This window comes from Ranitomeya variabilis, chromosome 4, assembly GCF_051348905.1.
Source record: "Ranitomeya variabilis isolate aRanVar5 chromosome 4, aRanVar5.hap1, whole genome shotgun sequence".
Classification (NCBI taxonomy): Eukaryota; Metazoa; Chordata; class Amphibia; order Anura; family Dendrobatidae; genus Ranitomeya; species Ranitomeya variabilis.
In genome coordinates this window covers 32,061,730-32,084,567 of record NC_135235.1, presented here as the reverse complement: position 1 = coordinate 32,084,567, position 22,838 = coordinate 32,061,730, and the positions used below count along the sequence as shown (strand labels likewise).

At 41.1% G+C, this 22,838-nt stretch overlaps 1 protein-coding gene across 1 annotated transcript in view; it reads left to right on the top strand.

Moving 5' to 3' along the window:
- Window positions 1-22,838, top strand: part of SLIT1 (slit guidance ligand 1) — a 366,291-nt gene that overhangs the window by 266,319 nt on the left and 77,134 nt on the right. The window contains exons 9-18 of the mRNA XM_077258294.1: window positions 1,779-1,926; window positions 3,874-3,945; window positions 5,651-5,722; window positions 9,856-9,927; window positions 11,564-11,707; window positions 17,533-17,696; window positions 17,969-17,992; window positions 19,128-19,272; window positions 20,230-20,304; window positions 21,503-21,646. Of these exons, the coding sequence (XP_077114409.1) occupies window positions 1,779-1,926; window positions 3,874-3,945; window positions 5,651-5,722; window positions 9,856-9,927; window positions 11,564-11,707; window positions 17,533-17,696; window positions 17,969-17,992; window positions 19,128-19,272; window positions 20,230-20,304; window positions 21,503-21,646 (1,060 nt within the window). The remainder of the gene's footprint in view (window positions 1-1,778; window positions 1,927-3,873; window positions 3,946-5,650; window positions 5,723-9,855; window positions 9,928-11,563; window positions 11,708-17,532; window positions 17,697-17,968; window positions 17,993-19,127; window positions 19,273-20,229; window positions 20,305-21,502; window positions 21,647-22,838) is intronic.

Below are 22,838 nucleotides of genomic sequence, written 5' to 3'. Positions count from 1 at the left end.
TCTTCTTCTCCTAAATAGATTTCTGGAATCCTCGGTACAGATTTATTTCGCTAACATTTATGTTTGTAATCTAAGATCGCTCCGGAGGTTATTTCCCTTTTCTATAGTCACCTGGAAATTGTGTTCCGTCATTATCCAGTTCTTCATTCTCCGATAAATTATGGAAAAGGTTTTTATCGTATTCCGGAGTGCACTTCGAAAAAAAAGAAAATTGCTGGAGGTTATAGTGCAATTTTATCTTTAAATCTTACACAACATGCGCGGATCATGGCTTAAAGGGACAGACCGAGAGATTTACTAGAATATCGGAAGATTTCTTCTACCAGTTTGTTATATACTGATTCCTCTATAACTAATACCACCAGGGGTGAAACTGTCGACCGGTCCCATTTTAGACCCTCTAAAAAACAAAAACAAACTAAAAACAAAGTAAAAACAAAGTAAATTAGCTACATGGATGGTAACTCCAGGAGTAACTTGAGAGTAGAATGGAAAAACAGTCTGTTGAACATCTATATGGAAGTTGTAAAATATCTATTAATTCACAGCAGGCCAACGTGGACGGATTTGACGCAGAACACTTTGCTTTCTTGGGTCCAACGGCTCCTAACTTTCATCCTCCATCTTCTTATATGGATACCATTGCAAAGTGATTGTAAAAACAAGCAAATTTGCAATTTATCTCTAATTAAAAATAACTCCCTTCTCAAGAACAGAAGGCTTTTTAATTGCACAGTTGTTTGCTTTGGTTCTCAGCCACCTCTGCAGTCTATCAGCGGTAGCTGGTTTTACAGTCAAGGAATGCAGCGCTTACAAGCTGGTTGTCTGTAGGAGCGGCTCTGTAGCTGCAGAATAACTGGGGCTGGCCAATTTTAGTGACCCTGTACTACTCTGATGCTGCAGAGACAAAGCTATAGTATAGGAGAGCGCACAGTTCGGGCCAGTAGTGCGACATGACTCTAGTTAGAACTGTCAATCATCAGATGTTTAGTGACCCCCCAAGGAAGCACAAAGCCACAGGGCTGGGGAGCCAACCGCCCCTGATACAGAACTTGCAAAAACCCCTTTAACCCATATACAGGGAACTAGCCTTCCCAACAGGGGCCTCTGGGTTGCTCCCATGGAGTAGCTGCTCACATGTGGACTGAGTCGAGGGAAAAACATAAACAAAGTTGCTCGTTACAGGGTTAGGGCTAGGGCTAGACAAGGGCAAGGACATCCAAATTATAATCAGAGGAAGAATATTGGAGGTTAGTCGGAGAAAATAAGCAAAGAGGTCTCAGGCATTACAGTGGTCAAGCCAGCAAAGGCAGCCAGGAGTTGGAACAAAGCATAGCTGGCAAGAGATATAGAGGGCAAGGAATTTAATTAGGGTGTCAGAAGTGTTTATTGGCTGCCACACCGCCGGTAGTTGCCAGTCAGTCAGACCACTTGATTGGCACAAAGAAGGATCAGTCTGGTTGGAAACCAGGAACGCCCATTGGGACAATTGCCGCTGGACCCAAGGAAGGTAAATTCATGATCGCACCATTATTTTGGCTCTATATGGTGGTGTCTTGTAGGCATAGCCTAGCTATCAGCCCTAAATATAGGAAGTGCATTGGACCAATTAAGGACAGACATCATACAGCCCAACTTGCAAAATGCATAAGACCATAAATATTTGATGTCACATTCAATACTCACAAAGTTCCCAAAAGCCACACCGGCATGTAGGACCATCATGTAGGACCACCATTGCATGTTCTTGTAAATAGCTTCCTGCTCTTGTCTTCCAGGTCAGACCGATCCATCCAGCACTCAGATCTGCAGCCTCTCTATCGGCTCCTGTCCGGCAATGTGCACGTGTAGCAATGGCATCGTGGATTGTCGAGGGAAAGGTTTAACAGCAATCCCAGCAAATCTACCAGAGACCATGACGGAAATGTAAGACCGCCTTCAAGGTTACTGAAAATACTTCTACTAAAAACGCGAGGATCGGGCATAGTGAAATCTAGAAGCCCGCTGCTTTGTTTCCCCCTAGATCTGCCATTGGGGAAAGCTAGGACACCTCCATACACGGTATATGGTCAACGTGTTCCTTCAAAATCAGTGAAGTTGGCCAACTTTTGGTCACCTTTAGTTGTATGGGGTTCTTGTATACATAATGATCTGCACATTATGCCAAACATTCCGGAAAATCCAAACTCTGCCCACAATGATGATCATGAAACAACAGGGATCACATAAGATAAATTACAAAAAAAGCACAAATTAAAAGAAAAACAAAAAGAAAAGAAAACAAATGTACAAGGTACAAATGCAATAATGAATTGGGCCTTACGTGCCATTTGTGTGAATTCCGTCTGACAACCCCAATGTATTTTCACACCTTAGTCCAATATTTTACAGCTATACTTGTAATATTTAAATTTTCTGTGTTGGTGGTGTAATGGCCCATCCAACCCAAGGAGACCCTCTCTGTCGATGTGCAGATGCACTTGAAACTCAAGAACAGCCCCTGGTGACGATTGTCCGCAGCGCCACATGTCCACTCCTTCCTGCAATCACCGCCAAGCTCCGTGTTACAGCTGATCTCCTCCAATGTCCGATCCTCCTGGGGGAAGAAAAAGGTGACTCCAATAAATATGCAGCTGCTCTCCAAAAAGCCAGAAGACGCAGCGGAGCTGAAAACGTTACACACGCTTTGTTCTAGCACCAAGTCATTACACAGGCTCCTGCTGGCGTCCACTAAATGTAATTGATGGAGTGTTGCACAGCTGACGGGTCACTTCTTCCCACCTCTCAATCCTGGGACACTTAGCCAGAAATATTAATTAGGAGAAATCCCGTGGGTCTGATTTCAGCTCTCAGAAGGTCACTTTCAGCAGCTACCGGGCAATATATGTTATAGCAATGGAGGAGAAAAGGGAAATGAACCAGGACAGCTACGAAGAACGTAGTAAGGCTAAGTTCACACGTTGCAGATTTGATGCAGATTTTCTGTGCATATTTTCCACGTTTGCAATTTACAGCACCTGCAAAGTTGACGCGTTTCACTCTCATCCACATGCTGGGAATTTTTTGTTTTCTGTCATCCACAGCATGTCAATTTCTGTTGCGGAAACTCACCTTTTTTGGTGCTGATTTTGCCCGTGCATTTCAATACGGACCCTGAATCCACAGGTAGAACCACTGCCTTGACATTGTTTTGGTGCCTTTGTTAAAAAAAAAAAAAAAAACACCCATAAAATAGCATAAAAAGAATGGAGAATATGCACAAATTTTTGTTGCAGAAAGTATGTGGATTTCAGTTAGAAATGTGTGCAAAATTTGCACCAAAAACACGTGTGAACCTTGCCTAAGGCCTCCTTTATACACACTTTATAATAAGAGCTCTTAAAGGTTTGGAGTAAGTCTGTGACTTGCTGAAAAAAAAAATGAGTTAAATATCTTGTAAACATCCCTGAGTTCCTCTGATTTTGCCGTTCTTTTCAGTTTTGTGCTTTATTGCTCCATTGCAAAGATATTCACATTTGTTGCTTTTGGAGAACAGTATGTGAAATCTCTGCTTGCAAACCAACTGGGCGTTTCTGCATGGCATGACACACACTCCCAGAGAAAACTCTGAAGAAACGCTGAGTTGCATTGCAAGCAGAGATTTCACATACCGTGCTAGAAAAGCCACAAATGTGAATATCTCTGAAACGGAGTGACGAACCATGTCCGAAGTGTACAGATCTTTTTTTATTCCCCCTGCTCCCGAGTATTATTTAAAAAAAAAAAAAAAATCCTCCAAACGATTATAGAGATATAGGTTCTTTTATTTAGTGATACTTTTATGGTCTTCATCAAGCAATGTTGTAAGTGACTTTTTTTTTTCTTTGTGCCTAGACGTCTGGAGCTGAATGGAATCAAGTCTGTGCCGCCCGGAGCGTTCTCTCCATACAAAAAGCTGCGCAGGATGTAAGTACAGAAGTGCACCATGACACATATCATTGGCTCTATTATATATTGGACCTTTCTTCATATTAGTAAATGTCGGATTTGTAAGAAAGTGGATGAGAAATTTCTTGACAAGTGGTAAAAGAATAATGTTCACACAAAACTTTCAAAGCTGTCCAAATAACAAAAATGCCTAGCCAACCAACTCAATCCACCCAAAAATTTGTCACGTGAAAAGTAGTAAAAAGTTATAGATGTGGAACCAACAAATACCATGTAAGGTTTGAAGGGGTTTTCAAGTTAGCAAGGTGTCACCTATCCATGTGACAAATGTTGGACGCTGGTGGTCCGGCTCCCGAGTCCCCCATCAATCCTGAGAAAGTCCCATTTTAGTGTACTGGTGAATAGGCATGCGTACTACGGCCCTAATTCTTGCCTATGGGGACCGTAGAAGAAAACCGCTGCCACCGTGGAGTAGTTGGGGAAACCCCTTCAACCATTCCCGCTGGAGCCAAGTTACATTTTGACACTTTTGTTTTTTCCTCCCCTTCTTCCAAAAGCCGTAACTTTTTTATTTTTACGTCCACAAAGCCACTCGAGGACTTATTTTGGCGCTGGATGAGTTGTAGTTGTGAATGACAGCATTTACTTTACTGAATAACGTATTAAAAAGCAGGAAAAAAGTTCAAAATTAGGTGAATTTTTAAAGAAATTGCAATTTCACACAATTCTTCGAGTCAGTACGATGACGGCGATACCGAACTTGTTTAGTTTTTTTATATTGTTGTGGTGAAAAAAAAAATTTCAGAACTTTCTAAAAAAGAATTGATATCCTGAAACCCGCAATATTTTTTCATTTTTTTGTCGATGGAGCCTTGTCTTGGTTTGATTTTATTTGTAACAAGCTCCATTTTTTATTCCTTGCATTGCTTTTCGCTCCTTTTTTTGTGAAGCAAGATGTCTAAAAAAAAAAAAAAATGCCAGTGCAGGCGTTCTGATTTTTTTTTTTTCCTTTTTTTTCAACATTCAGGTTAATTAACTTCACAGATAAGACTTTTACGAATGTGGTGATGGTGGTAATGCCAGATATGTTTTTTTTTTAATTTATTTTTAAATTGGGATGTTTTGCAAAATGGGGTGATTTCATCTTTTATGTTTTGTCGTTTTGTCTATTTTATTATTTTTTCTTTATATTAACATTCCCTAATTTTTAGTTCCCCTAGGATCACATTATTCGCTCTTACTAGATGATGCAATACTTCAGTATTGCAGTGTATAGTAGGAATGATGGTCGCTTATGAAGACTAACCATGAGCTGGGCTTCATGAAAGTACAAAGATGGCTGTGATGGGGTATTTCAGCAGGCCTGGGGCTGCCATGCAAACCTATCAGCACCCCTGCGCTCTTGCAGGTTGATTGCAACTGATTAAACGCCTCTGTCAGAGATTGACAACTGCATCTAAACGGTTGATCAGCAGCGCTCGGAGCTAGCTCCAGTCGCTGCTGTTAGAGGTTGGTGTCAGCCCCCGACTTAGGAAATCTATGTTAGGAAGGGGTTAAACATCCTATATTGTGTGTATTTCTGGTGTGTGCTGCTCTTACACCCTGCGGACGAACATCCACCGCATACTTGAAGCCTGTGGTCGAGGTCTGTTGGACGCAATTCTTTGCATTTCATTACAATGTTTATTTTCAACCTATAATTAATCTCCTTTTTTTTTTGCAGAGACCTCAGTAACAACCAGATCTCGGAGATCGCCCCCGACGCGTTCCACGGCCTCCGCTCCCTTAATTCCCTGTAAGTTGGATTTAGAAAAGGACAACCGCGCAAAATTAAATTACCCTGAGATTGCGGTTCACATATGTGGAATACATGAGCTCATGTTGCGCTCGCTCCGCGGAGCCGCACTTCTATATTGCAGATTTTAATGCGATTTCCATTTAAGAATTGCATTATGGCCTCTATTAAATGCTGAGTGTTCGACGCTGGGAAAATAAATATCTCCTATCGGTGGCCGCAGCTCTTGCGGTGACGGCATCAAGCCATTTCCTCAGGAGAGAGGCCTTAATGCAATGATGTTTGGGATGGCTGCTCCGGAAAATGTGAATGTTAATGTGGCCGGCGTTCTGGGGGCTGAAAATGGATGAGATTCGGCAGCTTTGCCTTTCATGTTAATTAGAACTTCATGCAGAGGAAACGTAATTAAGAAGTCTGCAAAAATACCCGGTGATTTAGGAACCTGCGGAACGCGCTGGAAAGAAGCACTTTATCTCGATTGGTCGTAATATGACTAATGTGTTATTATGTGACGAGAATACGAGGCTTGTGCCGAAGAGGATTATTAACGTTATTGAAAAAGTAGATTCAATTAATCACACATTCAACATGGAGGAGGTTTATAGAGAACGGTATAGAATTAAGTATGGTAACCATGGAGCAGACTTATATACACTGTTATAGTATTGCCCATAGCAACCATGGGGGAGACATATATATATACTGTTATAGCATTGCCCATAGCAACCATGGGGGAGACATATATATATACTGTTATAGTATTGCCCATAGCAACCATGGAGCAGACATATATATATATATATATATATATATATATATATACTGTTATAGCATTGCCCATAGCAACCATGGGGGAGACATATATATATACTGTTATAGCATTGCCCAAAGCAACCATGGGGGAGACATATACCGTATATACTGTTATAGTATTGCCCACAGCAACCATGGAGGAGACATATATATATATATATATATATATATATATATATATATATATATACTGTTATAGCATTGCCCATAGCAGCCATGGAGGAGTCTTATATACTGTTATAGCATTGCCCGTAGCAACCATGGAGCAGACTTATATATACAGTACTGTTATAGTATTGCCCATAGCAACCATGGGGGAGACATATATATACTGTTATAGTATTGCCCATAGCAACCATGGAGCAGACATATATATACTGTTATAGCATTGCCCATAGCAACCATGGAGCAGACTTATATACTGTTATAGCATTGCCCATAGCAACCATGGAGGAGACATAGATATATATATATATACACTGTTATTGTATCGCCCATAGCAACCATGAGGGAGATATATATACACACTATAGTTATAGTATTGCCCATGGCAACCATTCTAGGAGATTCATGCATATGCTGTTATAGTAGTGTCCATAGCAACCATTCTAGGATATATATATATATATATATATATATATATATATATATATATATATATATATATATATATATATATATATATATATATATATATATATATATATATATATATATATATATATATACTGTTATAGTAATGCCCATGGGAACCATAGAGGAGACTTATATTAATAGTCTGTTATAGTATTGCCCATACCAACCATTCTAGGACATTCATACATATGCTGGTGTAGTATTGTCCATGTCAACCATTGAAGAGATTCATTTATAACATTATAGTATTACTCTGAAATATATATACCGTATGTATATATAGTAGGAATATCCATGGGGGAGGTTTATGCATATTGTTATGGAATTACCATAGCACCCATGGGTGCAGTAGTCATATTCATATTCAGAACCCCAGCCTAAAGCCACCCCAGAAATGGCGCATCCATTAGATGCATTAGTTCTGGCGCTTAGCCTTGGCTCTTCCCACTTACTTGCACTGGTGCTTTGGTGAACCATTAAATGGTTTTGAGGTTGATGTCAGCTTTGTAATGTCAGCTGACAACAAGGCCAGGAGTTAGTAATAGAGAGGCGTCTATAAGACACCCCCATTACTAACCCATCGACTATGAACTGTGAGAACCTTAGTGACGTTACCGCTCTTCGCTGCAGGAACGTTCTCACTCTACTGTCAGTGTGTTCAGGCTGGTGTGCTAAGCAGTCGCATTACTTATGTCACCGCTCAACACACCATCCGGATGTAGCAGAGTCGGAGATCGTTGTAGGACGGGGGATGGATTTACGGTGTACCCCTTTGGAATATTTGATTTTTTTAAAAGTAATAAATGGGTAAAAGATGATTAAGGAGTGTTTTTTGCTTTAGACTGACAGGGTTGGTAATGGGGATGTTTTATAGATGCCGCTCCATTACTAACCCCTGTCAGCTGCCATTACAAAGCTGACATCAACCCCAAAACCATTACCCAGCTTGCCAACACAAGAGCCCATGCTACGCACCAGAATTAATGCATCTAATTAAATGCTGCCATTTCAGGGGTAGCTTTAGGCTGGGGTTCTCAGTCTGGGAGGGGGCCAATATCCATTGTTCCTTTCCAGCCTATTAATATCAGCCCGCGGCTGCCTGCTTATCCTTTACCAGTTATTATAATAGGGGGAGCATAACTGGGAGCATCTAATAGATGCGTTATTTCTGGGGTGGGCTGAGGGCTGATGTTTATATTTTTCATATTTTCTTACTGAGGAATGAAAAATGAAAGAGCTTGTTCCTGTTGGATACACTTTGGCTGAAAAGCCTTCTCTTTGAAGTGATGATCCATATCGGCAAACCTATAAGTTTGGGTTGTCTACCTTTTTAAGGAAATTTTTTTCTAAAATGCATGTATTTGGGACAACAAAAAGGTCATTTTTACAATTGGGCACACAGACCCTAAAACGGAAAAGAAAATGAAACATTTTGCTCAAAAAAGAGTAAGGAGCCTTTTGCATTAAAATTAGGAGATCAATTCAATCTATGATCAACAGGATAATCAGATCTTGAGAAGAAGAATATAAAATGTTAAGGAATGTGATCCCTCCGCTGAATGTGATCTGATAGTACACGATCCCGGGATTATTGCCTTGGGCTGAATTTTGCCCACAGAATCTTCAGCTGACAGGTTGCAGTATACAAGATGGGAGAAACAATCATTATATCTAATATATGGATATTTACATCCAGAGACTGAGTGTATTAATTAGCAAATCTAATAGTGGAAACGTTCACACGTGTATTAATAGACGCTGGCAGATAGCGTTTATATGTTGTGTTCGGCTCACATGGTGTCTTCAATTGAAAGCAATTATCATTCACCAAGACAGGTACCTTTAACCTATAAATAATTTGTTAATGATTTTTCCCCCTGGATGATAATCACGGCGTGATTGCAGATATTCTAGTCTAATCCAGAGATTTTGTGCTTCCATTCTAATTAATCAGATTTTGACATAACAGGTTAAATGAAAAGGAACACAGGACAGTTCCTTCCACCCGTAACGGTAATTACTGCAAATCAGACTCTTTTATATCTTGCTGTTATTAAAATATTAATCGAATAACTTGTAAGGCGGATTTACTAATTGGCTCAAGCAGAGATGTAGATTCCAAAATGTAGCTCTCCTGCTGTTGCAAAACCTCAACTCCCGGCATGATTGACAGGTGGAGTCTCTAATTGGAGACCACTGATTTTAAAGGATATTAATACCTTTGGGAAAAAAACAAAAAATGCTTTTATTAAATGCACATTTTTTTTTTGTAATAGCGTTACGTTAAAAATGTTTGGCTTCTACAGCCTATAAGTGTCACTGTACATATCAAACTGCAGAATGAGCTTGTCTCCTAAACTATCATATAAGGTGATTTATGACCCCATATAAGTCCAATATTCAGAAAAAAATATTGAGAAAAGAGATCACTCCGGAATCACCGGTAAATCGCTCTGCAGTTTGCTATGTATAGTGATGCATAGAGGCTGTAGAAACGGAACATTCCAACATTTCAATGAAACTGTATTGATTTCTAGCCAAAAAAAACACGTGTTTAAGCCTCCAGTGGTATCAATAGCCTTAACATTCTTGACCCTCTGGCTCTCCAGCTTTTGTCACTACCACTCCCAGCATGTTCTGATAGCCGATAACATTGTTAATAATGTTAATAATCTGTTTTCCAGTGTCCTATATGGCAACAAGATTACAGACCTTCCTAAAGGTGTGTTTAGTGGTCTCCATGCCTTGCAGCTTCTGTAAGTAAGGATTTATCTGTGTTTTCTTTGCATGCATATGATAGATGAGCTCTCGTACATTTTGCACTGTTTTAAAATGCGTAATTAAATGTTTCCGAGGAATAAATTGCATACAATGCATCCGTAAATCAGATCACTCTCAGTCATTCAAGTGAGTGGGTCTGTCAAAAATATTCGGACTGCAATTGTATGACATCCGAGTGCCGTCTGATTTTCATGGACTGACAAAATGGAGACTTTTTTTTTTCCACGTTTTTCACATCCGAGAAAATCAGATTATGATATAATCACACTCTGATCAAACCGTAACATAATCGTAACGATTTTCTCGGATGAGATCAAATCTATCGTGTGCATCTACCCTTACATTGATATTTGGCGGAGCATGCAGATTTTGTTGCACATTTGCAAATGTGAAATTTACGGAGAAATCTGAAAGAAATCCACAGCATTGAAAGCTTGCAAAATGACTTAACCCTGCATAGATTTTTTGACTAAAGATTTGTAAAGCCCGATTCTGTTACATTTTAGTTGGCTGCAGGTTTTCAATGAGGATTTTACTTTCCACAAGTGATTTTGACATTGTGGAAATAAAGTCAGTTTCTCAACTAAGCAAGTTGTCAATTGGCCGCTTGCTGATCGCTGGGGATCCAGCATGATCTGGGCTCTGAAGTTCACTGTATGATTGGTGCGACAGCTTCACATGCCAAGGACCGCTCCATCCATCGTTGTCAGAGATAGTTGGGCGCTGTACGCCGCCATCTCCAGCAGCCCTATAGACAATGAATGGTGCGCATGTTCAGCTGTGATTCCAAGAAACTGGGGTTCACGGGATCAGGGCGATTCCAGCGATCAGAAACATTTAGATAAGCGATAAATTGCCAAGTTTGGACAAATTAGTTTTGGCTTAAATTGGACTGCACTTCGATGACCTCCGAGTGCAGTCCGATGTTTTGCACACACCCATTGACTTGAATGAGTGCACGACATGCAGTGATTTTCTCATGCATTTTACACATTTGTGAATTTTACTTTGTACTTTGGCATATGAAATGCCAGTCTTGGTAAATTTCCCCCTGTAAGTTTTGCCATTGGCACAGTGCATGACTCTTGGGCGCTACGTCTACCACCATATGGTGCCCCTTAATTCTCCCCTAGAAGTTGTACTTTTGACAATGGAGTGTGCCATAATACTTTTCTCCTGGGATCTGTAAAATGCTGATCTGTCATAAGTACTGTATGTGCGCACAAGTTGGCGAATGATTGATCTTTAGGAACAGACATGAAAATGTTTTATAAGGAAGTTGCTGTGGAAATGTCATTGATGAATTAGCTGATTTCTTTGTATTATAACTTTTTATTTGTAATTTGTATCAATTTTATTCACTCGTTTCCTTTCATTCTCCTGCCTGCTGAGAAGATGAACGTCCGTCATTCCATGTGTATATTCTGTGTTCCTGGAGTTCTACATTTCTGATGTTAGATAAGACATATATGAAGAGCGCAGAATGATGATTGATTATCCCGAGCGCCGCTCCGGGTTGTGTAAATGACTTTATGAGTTGAGATCAATGCAGTGAGAATGTCATGGCTTGTTACACTTATTCTCGTCATTCTTTTTTTTTCCTGCGCTCAGACTTCTGAATGCCAACAAGATTAACTGCATCCGTGCCGACACCTTCCAGGACTTACAGAACCTTTCCCTGCTGTCGCTGTACGACAACAAGATCCAAAGTTTGGCAAAAGGAACTTTCTCCTCCCTCCGCGCCATCCAGACATTGTGAGTACCATTGAATATCTGTGGAAAAGCAATGCTAGCCAGTGCACGCTATGGGGAGCCAATGTGAAGCTGCTTTTACAGAATCACACGCCGCAGCTGGGTAGACAAGTATAAGGGATCTTTATTATCCTCTCTTGGTTGCTTTTTGGCTCCGTTAGTGCAGAATACAACAATACAAGTGTACAACAACAAGAAGTGAACAACAACAACAACAAGTGTACAACAACAACAACAAGAAGTGTACAACAGCAACAAGTCTACAGCAACAACAAGTGAACAGCAACAACAAGTGTACAACAACAACAGGTGTACAACAGCAACAAGTGAACAGCAATAACAAGTGGAAAACGACAACAACAAGTGTACATCAACAACAACAACAAATGTACAACAACAAGAAGTGAACAACAACAGCAACAAGTGTACAACAACAATAAGAAGTGTACAACAGCAACAAGTCTACAGCAACAACAAGTGAACAGCAACAACAAGTGTACAACAGCAACAAGTGAACAGCAGCAGCAACAAGTGTACAGCAACAACAAGTGTACAACAGTAACAACAAGTGAACAACAACAGGAACAGCAACAAGTGTACAACCAGTGAACAACAACGACAAGTGTACAACAACAGCAACAACAAGTGTACAACAACAGCAACAACAAGTGTACAACAACAACAGGTGTACAACAGCAGCAAGTGAACAGCAGCAACAAGTGGACAACAACAACAACAAGTGTACAACAGCAACAAGTGAACAGCAGCAACAACAAGTGTACAGCAACAAACAAGTGTACAACAGTAACAACAAGTGAACAACAACAGGAACAACAACAAGTGTACAACAAGTGAACAACAACAACAAGTGAACAACAGCAACAACAAGTGAACAACAACAACAAGTGAACAACAACAACAACAAGTGTACAACAATAACAAGTGAACAACAGCAACAAGTGTACAACAACAAGTGAACAACAGCAACAAGTGTACAAGTGAACAACAGCAACAAGTGTACAACAACAAGTGAACAGCAACAACAAGTGTACAACAAGTGAACAGCAACAACAAGTGTACAACAGCAACAACAAGTGTACAACAACAAGTGGACAACAACAACAAGTGTACAACAACAAGTGAACAACAGCAACAAGTGTACAACAAGTGAACAACAGCAACAAGTGTACAACAACAAGTGTACAACGACAAGTGAACAGCAACAACAAGTGTACAACAACAGCAACAAGTGTACAACAACAAGTGGACAACAACAAGTGTACAACAACAAGTGAACAACAGCAACAAGTGTACAACAAGTGAACAACAGCAACAAGTGTACAACAACAAGTGAACAGCAACAACAACAGCAACAACAAGTGTACAACAACAGCAACAACAAGTGTACAACAACAGCAACAACAAGTGAACAACAACAGCAACAACAAGTGTACAACAAGAACAAGAAGAAGTGTACAACACTTGGGACTAAAGTTTAGTTACAGCTCCCACCGCTGGTCTAAGACACACCTTCTGTCTCCTTATTGGTCAGGCTGCTGCTTTTTTCCTCCTCCCTGCAGCCCGGCCTCTTCTGATTGGCTGCTGTATTCAGACAGAGGCCAATCACATTCTTACCAAGAACTCAATGCTGATTCCTTTTACAGAAAGGACAGAAATATTTTAAAGTCCAGTTTTCTAAATTACCTGAAAACTGACACATATGTACAGAGGCACCAGAGCCTTTGTAAGGATAAACCTGGAGGGTGACTTTAAATGGAACCTGTCAAGAACTTCTATCTCCTCCCCCTTCCCAACTATTTATAGGATACTGTAGCCCTTTAAAAATTAAGACAGTCCATTCCTTTATGATCTGAACAAGCTGCTGCAGCAGAGCAAAGTCACGTTTTGAAGTTCTGTCTGGATCGCATTGGGGCGTGATGATGCACGTCCAGCTGCTCAGCCTCACGCTGTAATCCATGTTTAGCACCACCCTCCTCGGGTTGATTGACAGGTCATTGCCACGTACCAGATAAAACAATCTGTCAATCAACCAGAGGAGGGTGGCATGAAGTCACGAAATGTGAGGCAGAGAAGCTGGAAGTGCATTGTCATACCCCAATGCACTTCCATACTGAACTATAAACATGATCTCTCACTGCTGCTGCTGCAGCACCTCTTTGGGATCATATCTGCTTGTAGTTTAATTGGCTACATAGTCTTATACATGGTTTTGGGAATAGACATTTCCAACAGGTTCCTGATAAGGTGATGTAAAGTGAACGTATGGCTCCACGTGGAGTGACGTACAGGAATGAGATATAATACAGACTTTCTTATGGCAAGTGCCATTGTGTTTTTTTTTTTTTTTTTCAACTAGTGATAGTATGTTTCTGCATATGCTCCATTTTTTTGTTGCTTGTACACCGTGTTCCAAATTATTAGGCTATGTGCACACGTTCAGGATTTCCTGCAGAAATTTCCTGAGCAGAACCGGACATTTTCTGCAGGAAATCCGCATGCGTTTTTGACGCGTTTTTTTCCGGAGCTTCCCAATGCATTAAATAGCAGGAAAAACGCGAAAAATCCGCAAAATTAATGAACATGCTGTGTTTTTTTACCGCAATGCGTTTTTTTCGTGGAAAAAAACGCATCATGTCCACAAAAATTGCGGAATGCATTCTAAATGATGGGATGCATAATGTATGCTTTTTTTATGCGTTTTTATAGCGAAAAACGCGAAAAAAACGCAACGTGTGCACACAGCCTTATGAAAATAACATTGTTCTCGGATATTCCTAAATGGTCGGTGCAAATGACAGTCAGTCTAATAAAAGTCATCACCCGTTAGATTATACATCAGATTTTATTGAAGAAACCTCCCAATGATAACAGTATAATCTCCAAAATGAATAAAAACTCACAATGCACTGTTCCTAATTATTAGGCACATCTAAACATTTGATCTGTTTTAAAGAACTGAAAATGCTCATTTGTGGAATTTGCAGCATTAGGTCACATTCACTGAACAATAAAGCTATTTAACTCCAAAACATCCTAACAGGCCAAGTTACATGTTAACATAGGACACTTCTTTGATATCACCTTCACAGTTCTTGCATCCATTGAACTTGTGAGTTTATGGAGAGTTTCTGCTTGTATTTCTATGCATGAATTCAGAATCGCCTCCCAGAGCTGCTGTTTGGATGTGAACGGCCTCCCACCCTCATAGATCTTTTGCTTGATGATACTCCAAAGGTTCTCTATAGGGTTGAGGTCAGGGGAAGATGGTGGCCACACCGTGAGTTTATCTCCTTTTATGCCCATAGCAGCCAATGACTCAGAGGTATTCTTTGCTGCATGAGATGGGGCATTGTCAGCATGAAGATGCTTCTGCTCCTGAAGGCACGTTTCTGCTTTTTATACCATGGAAGAAACTTGTCAGTCAGAAACTCTATATAATTGCAGAGGTCATTTTCACACCTTCAGGAACCTTAAAGTGCCCTACCAGCTGTTTCCCCATGATTCCGGCCCAAAACATGACTCCTCCACCTCCTTGCTGACGTTGCAGTCTTGTTGGGACATGGTTGCCATCCACCAACCATCCACTACTCCATCCATCTGGACCATCCAGGGTGGCTTGACACTCATCAGTAAACAAGACTGTTTGAAAATTAGTCTTCATGTATGTGTGGGCCCACTGCAACCGTTTCTGCTTGTGAACACTGTTTAGGCGTGGCCAAATAGTAGGTTTATGAACCACAGCAAGCCTTTGAAGGATCCTACACCTTGAGGTTCGAGGGACTCCAGAGGCACCAGCAGCTTCAAATAACTGTTTGCTGCTTTGTAATGGTATTTTGGCAGCTGCTCTCCTAATCAAATGAATTTTTCCGGCAGAAACCTTCCTCATTATGCCTTTATCTGCATGAACTCTGTCTGTGCTATGTTTCAGTCACAAATCTCTTCACAGTATAATGATCACTCTTAAGTTTTCATGAAATATCTAATGTTTTCATACCATGTCCAAGGCATTGCACTATTTAACGCTTTTCAGCAGCAGGGAGATCCTTTTTAGTTCCCATGTTACTTGAAACCTGTGGCCTGCTTAATAATGTGGAACATCATTTTTAAGTAGTTTTTCTTTAATTAGAATCACCTGGAAAACTAATTATCACATGTGATCCATTGAGCCTTGAGACACAATACCATCCACGAGTTTATTTGAAAAACAAAACAGTTAAATCTTTATGACACTTAAATCCAATTTGCATAATAATATGGAACATGGTGTAGTTTCTAATTGTTGCATATATTTGTAATGGTATTCGGCTTGGTAGATATTCTCTGCTATTTTTCTCTGGCCAGCCTGCGCTGCGTTGTTTTTTTTCTGCAGCAGCCAATCTTAAAAAGCCGAACTGTAGTGTAAACGACAGCGAAGGCTCAAAGGGTAGAAGTTAGATTATGATTCCACGTTATAGCTAATTATAACATCATTTTGAGAATAAGGGGAGTAATCGTCCCACAACCACAAATTGAATATAAACCCCCAAAAAAACAGAAATCTGCCAGGACTGAAATAGATATGAATAAAAAACTATCAGTGATCTGTATTGAATAATTTTAAAATGAGAGAATACCGTAACTATCCATCATTCATAACACACATAGACAATAAAGGTGGGAGAGCCAATAATGGGAACCCTCCCCCCCCCCCAAAAGATGGAGACAATGCAAAGTGATAATAAGGTGGAATCATTGATGAACACATAATTGATCCAAATGTAAAAGAGGTATAGGAAAATAGATACAATAAATAACTCAATGTGCAACTAGTACATAGGGTAATGAAGACCTGTTCAGGCGGCTCACCCACCAAACACCCGACCTGCGTTTCACCTTTGCTTCATCAGGAGCTCAGGAGACGGAGCTCTTCATCAGCTCTACGGATCACTTTTTAAGATGATAAAACCCTTTTAAAGGGGACCTGTCACTTGTTGTAAATATGTGACTTTGTAATCTGGTGTAAATGCCGCTGTTTTCCTGAATCCATTGTTGTTTTTCTTTTGTTCCAGCGCCTCTCTGTTCCTGAGATACGGCGCCTTCTTTCCTGTATGTAAATCTAGCCTTGTTAGCCAAAAGGGTGGGGTCCTCAATTCATTCCTGTGGGTGTCTTCATGAAGACGACTACGCCCACTTGGATAAAAAAAAGAACCCTAGATTTATACAGGGAATAATGGGCCAAATCTCACAGAAAGAAAAGAAAAATATCGCCGGATTCACAACGGCGGCATTTACACCAGATTAAAAACGCCATATTTTTGGCAAGTGACGGGTCCCCTTTAAATAGTGTATAGGACCAGATCTGCATTTTTGGAGGACCCCATGGGCTACAAAATCTTTTATGTTGGAAATCCTATATTTTTAACTCCACAATAAAAGTGTGCAAAACACATCACCAACAACCAGATAATTGTACAATAAAGTCAATGACCTCCCGGCCCAACTGGGACTGGGACTGGGTCGGCAAAGGTCCGCCGGCAACATTAATTCTTGGGGTCCACTGTTCAGCGAGATGTAAAAATAACCCCACCCTAGTACACAAATTTACTTTTCCTTCTATGTAATATTAATTTGGTTGGCTTGTTTTCTGAATGATTAGATGATACATTTTTCTGCACATTGTGAGTCAAGTGTAATAGCGCTGCTCATCAGCACTCCTTGATGGGGCGGCCCACCGGAGGATTCTCCTGTAATCCGATTGGCCAGTCCGAGCCTGGTCATGACCTCTTTGCGTCAACCCTCACATTGTGTGATTTTTTTTTTTTACTTAGGCACTTGGCTCAGAATCCTTTTATCTGTGACTGTAACCTGAAGTGGCTGGCAGACTTCCTAAGAACAAATCCCATAGAGACCAGCGGTGCCAGATGCGCCAGTCCTCGCCGACTCGCCAACAAACGCATCGGGCAAATAAAAAGCAAGAAGTTCAGATGCTCAGGTACGCTCATACTAACTAGTGCTCACTAAGGGAAAATGTCTCCATAATCTGTTGACTGATGTATCATTTAAAGGGGTTAAAGAAAATCATGGCTGCTTTCTTCCAGGAACAGCGCCACCCCATGGGTGCAGTGTGGTATTGCATCCATTGAATTAATAGAGATGTGGACAGATGGGCAGTTTGGGGACATGTTTTCTAATCCTGTGCAATAAGATTTTATGTAAAACATAAACTTTATTGTGATCATTTCCTTTTTTTGTTTTTCTCCACAGCTAAAGAACAATATTTCATTCCAGGTATGTCCATGTGGATGTTGGATTGTATTCCCCAGAGAATAAGAAGGTCGGAATATTTTTAGTTAGATCTGTTAGAACTTTGGACCGTATCGAATGTTCCTACACATTCTATTGAATCTGATTGCAACAAATTCCGAGCGATTGGCTCATCTCTTACTATGACCACTATTAAAATCTACATCTCTACATGTACATATGTGATCTGCTATACAGTATCCTGGCTCTATTCTGCACAGACCTGTTATCAGCCGCGCACAAAGCTTAAAATAACTGCACATAAAATCAAGAAGAATCTGGATAATCATTTACAACATTAGGAAAAAAAGTGGGCAGATTAAAAAAAACAAAAAAAAACAATGCCTGTGTGACTCCCAGAGGGGGGCGCTGTTAGTTTATGCATTTTCCGTGTGTTTCTTTATATCTTAGAACTACTTGAAAAAGTTTTTGCATAAATTAATAATGCAAAATATATTAATGACTATGCATGTATGGGATAAATATAGCAATAGTCCCTGTAAAGCCTTTTTTTTTTTTTTTTTTAAAGCTTATTGTTTTTTTTTCTAGGATTGTGGTTTCCTAATATTTGCCTTCCTTAAAGGAGTATTCCCATCTCCAAGATCCTATCCCAATATGTAATAGGTGTAATAATAATAATATTAGCCAATACCAACAAAAAAAATGTTGTATAGTTCTCCTGATTAGCTATGTCACTTACTCCGTATTGCAGTAGCTTCAGTATCCTTGGTTACGACCATGTATATAGTGACAGTTGGTTGTTAGTGGTCATACCCATGGATACCTGAGCTACTGCAATGCCCTGCACATGAGGTAAGAGACATAGCTAATCAGAATAACTATACTGTATTTCTAATTAGAGGTATTTCCTAATATTATTATTATTTCACCTACTAGATATTGGAATAGGATTTTAAATAATAATAATTTATTTGTATAGTGCCAACAGATTCCACAGCACTTTACAGCATGACATATAATATTGCAGCAAATAATAAATAATAATAAATAAAGCTGAAAACAATATGCACAGGAATAATAAGCGTCCGCTAATAATAAGGAATATAATACTAGGAATCATCCCACATGAGATCTTATACTTTTTTGCTTTTTGTTACAGGAACTGAGGACCTACAGCTCAGCAGCGAGTGTAACAGCGATGTCGTGTGTCCGCCCAAGTGCAGATGTGAATCCAACGTGGTGGACTGTTCCAACCTGAAGCTGTCAAAGATCCCCGACCGGATCCCGCAGTCCACAGCCGAGCTGTATGTATGAGATCCGTCCCTACTAAAACCTTATGTGCCGTGCCCTATATACAGCGCTGTGCACACAATGGCCATCATGTATTTATTATCCCCTGGCCGGGGGGTGTAACTATAAAAGGGCCCTGGAGACTAGAGGGGCCAGAAAGATCCCTTTGTCCCATGAGACTAGAGGGGCCCCAAAGATCCCTTTGTTCCACGAGACTAGAGGGGTCCCAAAGATCCCTTTGTCCCATGAGACTAGAGGGGTACCAAAGATCCCTTTGTCCCATGAGACTAGAGGGGTCCCAAAGATCCCTTTGTCCCATGAGACTAGAGGGGTCCCAAAGATCCCTTTGTCCCATGAGACTAGAGGGGCCCCAAAGATCCCTTTGTCCCATGAGACTAGAGGGGCCCCAAATATCCGTTTGTCCCATGAGACTAGAGGGGTCCCAAAGATCCCTTTGTTCCATGAGACTAGAGGGGCCCCAAAGATCCCTTTGTCCCATGAGACTAGAGGGGCCCCAAAGATCCCTTTGTTCCATGAGACTAGAGGGGCCCCAAAGATCCCTTTGTTCCATGAGACTAGAGGGGCCCCAAATATCCGTTTGTCCCATGAGACTAGAGGGGCCCCAAAGATCCCTTTGTCCCATGAGACTAGAGGGGTCCCAAAGATCCCTTTGTCCCATGAGACTAGAGGGGTCCCAAAGATCCCTTTGTTCCATGAGACTAGAGGGGTCCCAAAGATCCTTTTGTCCCATGAGACTAGAGGGGTCCCAAAGATCTATTTGTCCCATGAGACTAGAGGGGTCCCAAAGATCCCTTTGTTCCATTGGAAATGACTATTACTATTAAAGACCTATTTGGGGGCCCTGTTTGGGATTTTGCATCAGGGCCCACAAGCTTCACGTGACGCCACTCCACATTTATTATCTTATATGTCGCCATTCCATTATATGTTCCATTTTTCTACATTTTCAGGCGCTTGAACAACAATGAGATCGCCACTTTAGAAGCTACCGGATTATTCAGGAAACTCCAACATCTGAAGAAAATGTAAGTGCCCATCGGCGCTGGTCGGTCAGCGCTAAACCCCGTGATCAGTTATCGAGATCTATTCCGTGCTCCACTCCACCGTTCGTGTAATTGGTACAACCGTCCACAAGGTTGTAAAGGTGCAGTCAAATCCAAAAATCCAAGGCACCAAAGATCCTCCTACACATAAGAGAAAATATCTGCAACGTTTCAGCCACGCTGGGCCTTTATCAGCACATTAAAAAGTATACACCAGGAAAAAGGTCCCGCGTGGCCAAAACGACTCATGGTTTTTCTCTTGTGTGTACACTTGGATCAATAAAGTTTTTGTGAAGGAGGGTCTTCAGCGCCTTGGACTTTTGGATTTGACTAAATTACGTCATCGACATGCACTGGAAGAGTTTTCCAAATCGTCCATTATTATGGCACCTGCTAAAGCTTGGTGCTAATTTTGTGCAATAGGAAATTTACAAAACGTATTTTAGGGACCTGTTTAGTTTTTAAGTGACTTTGGGTGGGTCCTATATATTGGAAAACCCCCAGAAGTGATACCATTATAAAAACGGCGCCCCTCAATGTACTCAGAACCGCTTTCAGGTAGTTTATTAACCTTTCAGGTGCTTTTCAGGAAGTAATGCAAAGTGGCATGACGGGAAAGAAAAACGTCTTAGATCTTTAGGGTATGTTCACATGGGATAAATTTGCTGAGAAATTTCTGCAAATTTGCAGCTGGAGAAATGTGCCGATATTTGCTGCAGTTTCCAACTTCAACCTTTTGCATTGCAATGGGTGAAATCCATAGGGAAAATCCACAGGATAAATTGAATGATGTCAGATCTCCAGCGCCGGACAATTTCATAAGATCTCTTACATTATGTTGGTGCTGGAGAAATCCGCTGCAATTAAATCCCATGTGAAAATCCCACGAGTCTTAATATTCTGGGCAATTAAAACTCCTCTTTGTAGATTCTCTGAAAATCTATTGGAAGGGCAAATGTTGATTTCGGACTGCTGATTGCATTGCTCTCCCTGACCAACGTTTCAGCCGGCGGCTTTCTCATAGAGCACGCAGGAGCGCCCGGCCGAGTGAGCGCGTTCCGGTGTACGGGGCAGACGGCTGAGATGGCGGCTGGATGAACAATCGGCTGAAGCAGCGTTCGGCCGACAGCCGTCGGATTTGTACTTAGCAAATTAACATCTAATGTTACGTTTCCAACAGCAATTTGAGCAACAACAAGATCTCGGAAATTGAGGACGGGGCATTCGAGGGATCGGCATCGGTGAGCGAGCTCCATCTGACCGCTAATCACCTGGAGTCTGTGCGGAGCGGCATGTTCCGGGGTCTGGAAGGCCTTCGAACGTTGTAAGTAGAGACCTTTCTTTTATATTGCCCTATTTATGCCTGTACATGGAAATTATCCTTAAAAAAATGGCATCCCAATATGGGCGAACAGGTCGGCATTACGCGGCCAGAAAGGCGTATTCCCACCTGGGAAAGTGATCGTTTATAGCACGTATATACCATCACTTACTGATCGCTCGGGGGTTTACCCTGCACAGCAACATCCTTAATATTCAAGATTGTTGGACTCACAAAACTCACCAAGAATACCCCTTTAAATAATATTAACCCCTTACCAACCCATGGTATACGACAACACGGCGCACGTGTACGGAACGGGCTGACGAGCAGAACCTACTGCACACAGGACAGGCCTGTATCAGACATCGGCATTTGCCTGCAATCTGGTTGGGCGTCCCGTTGGGCACCTATCTTGGTGCACTCTCGGGGTGCCGGTGGGTTTCCTTCTGAAGGCCTCAGCCGTCGCCATTTTTGGGCTCTTGAGTCCCAGCCGGGCTTCATAGGAGACCATGATTTTCACTTTATACTTCAATGATGTATTATTGCAGTATATAGTACGAGTGATCAAACAATCACAGGTTCCCTAATGGGACTAAAGCAAAAAAAAAAGTTTCTGAAATCCTGGTTACCAGTAGAAGTGAGCGGATCACTTCACAGGACTCCAGGTCCAGGTCAGTGGTAGGTGGCGACAGGAGACCCTCGAATCTCTTTCCTTCCAGCATCCCCGGAGCGGCAATTGATTTTTTTATTGCAGTCGTAACGTCATCTATGTGACATGACAACACAGAAGACATCGCTCCAGCTCAGGCGGATCGAAACCACGCCAGAAGGTAAGAGATTCCCGTGCCTCGCGTCCAGACGACAGGTACCACTGACCTGGACCGGAGTCCCATGAATCGATCCTCTCATCTCTATTCACCAGGTCATTTTTGCAATGAACGCCGTAAAAATAATTCCAAGAAAAAAACGGAGTCGGAATTGGAATAATTCATCATTTTTGCCGTATTTGGATTTCTTCTCCCCCATTTTTCAATACTTTATATGTCAAATGAACGGACCGTGAAAAAAAAAAAAAACGAGTCGGAAATAGCTATGTTGATGGAAAAGTGGCCAAAAAGTATCATAGACTAGATCCATATTGTAGGAATGTAGCGGAATCCGCAGGGAAGGAAACGTATAATGTCTCCCTGTC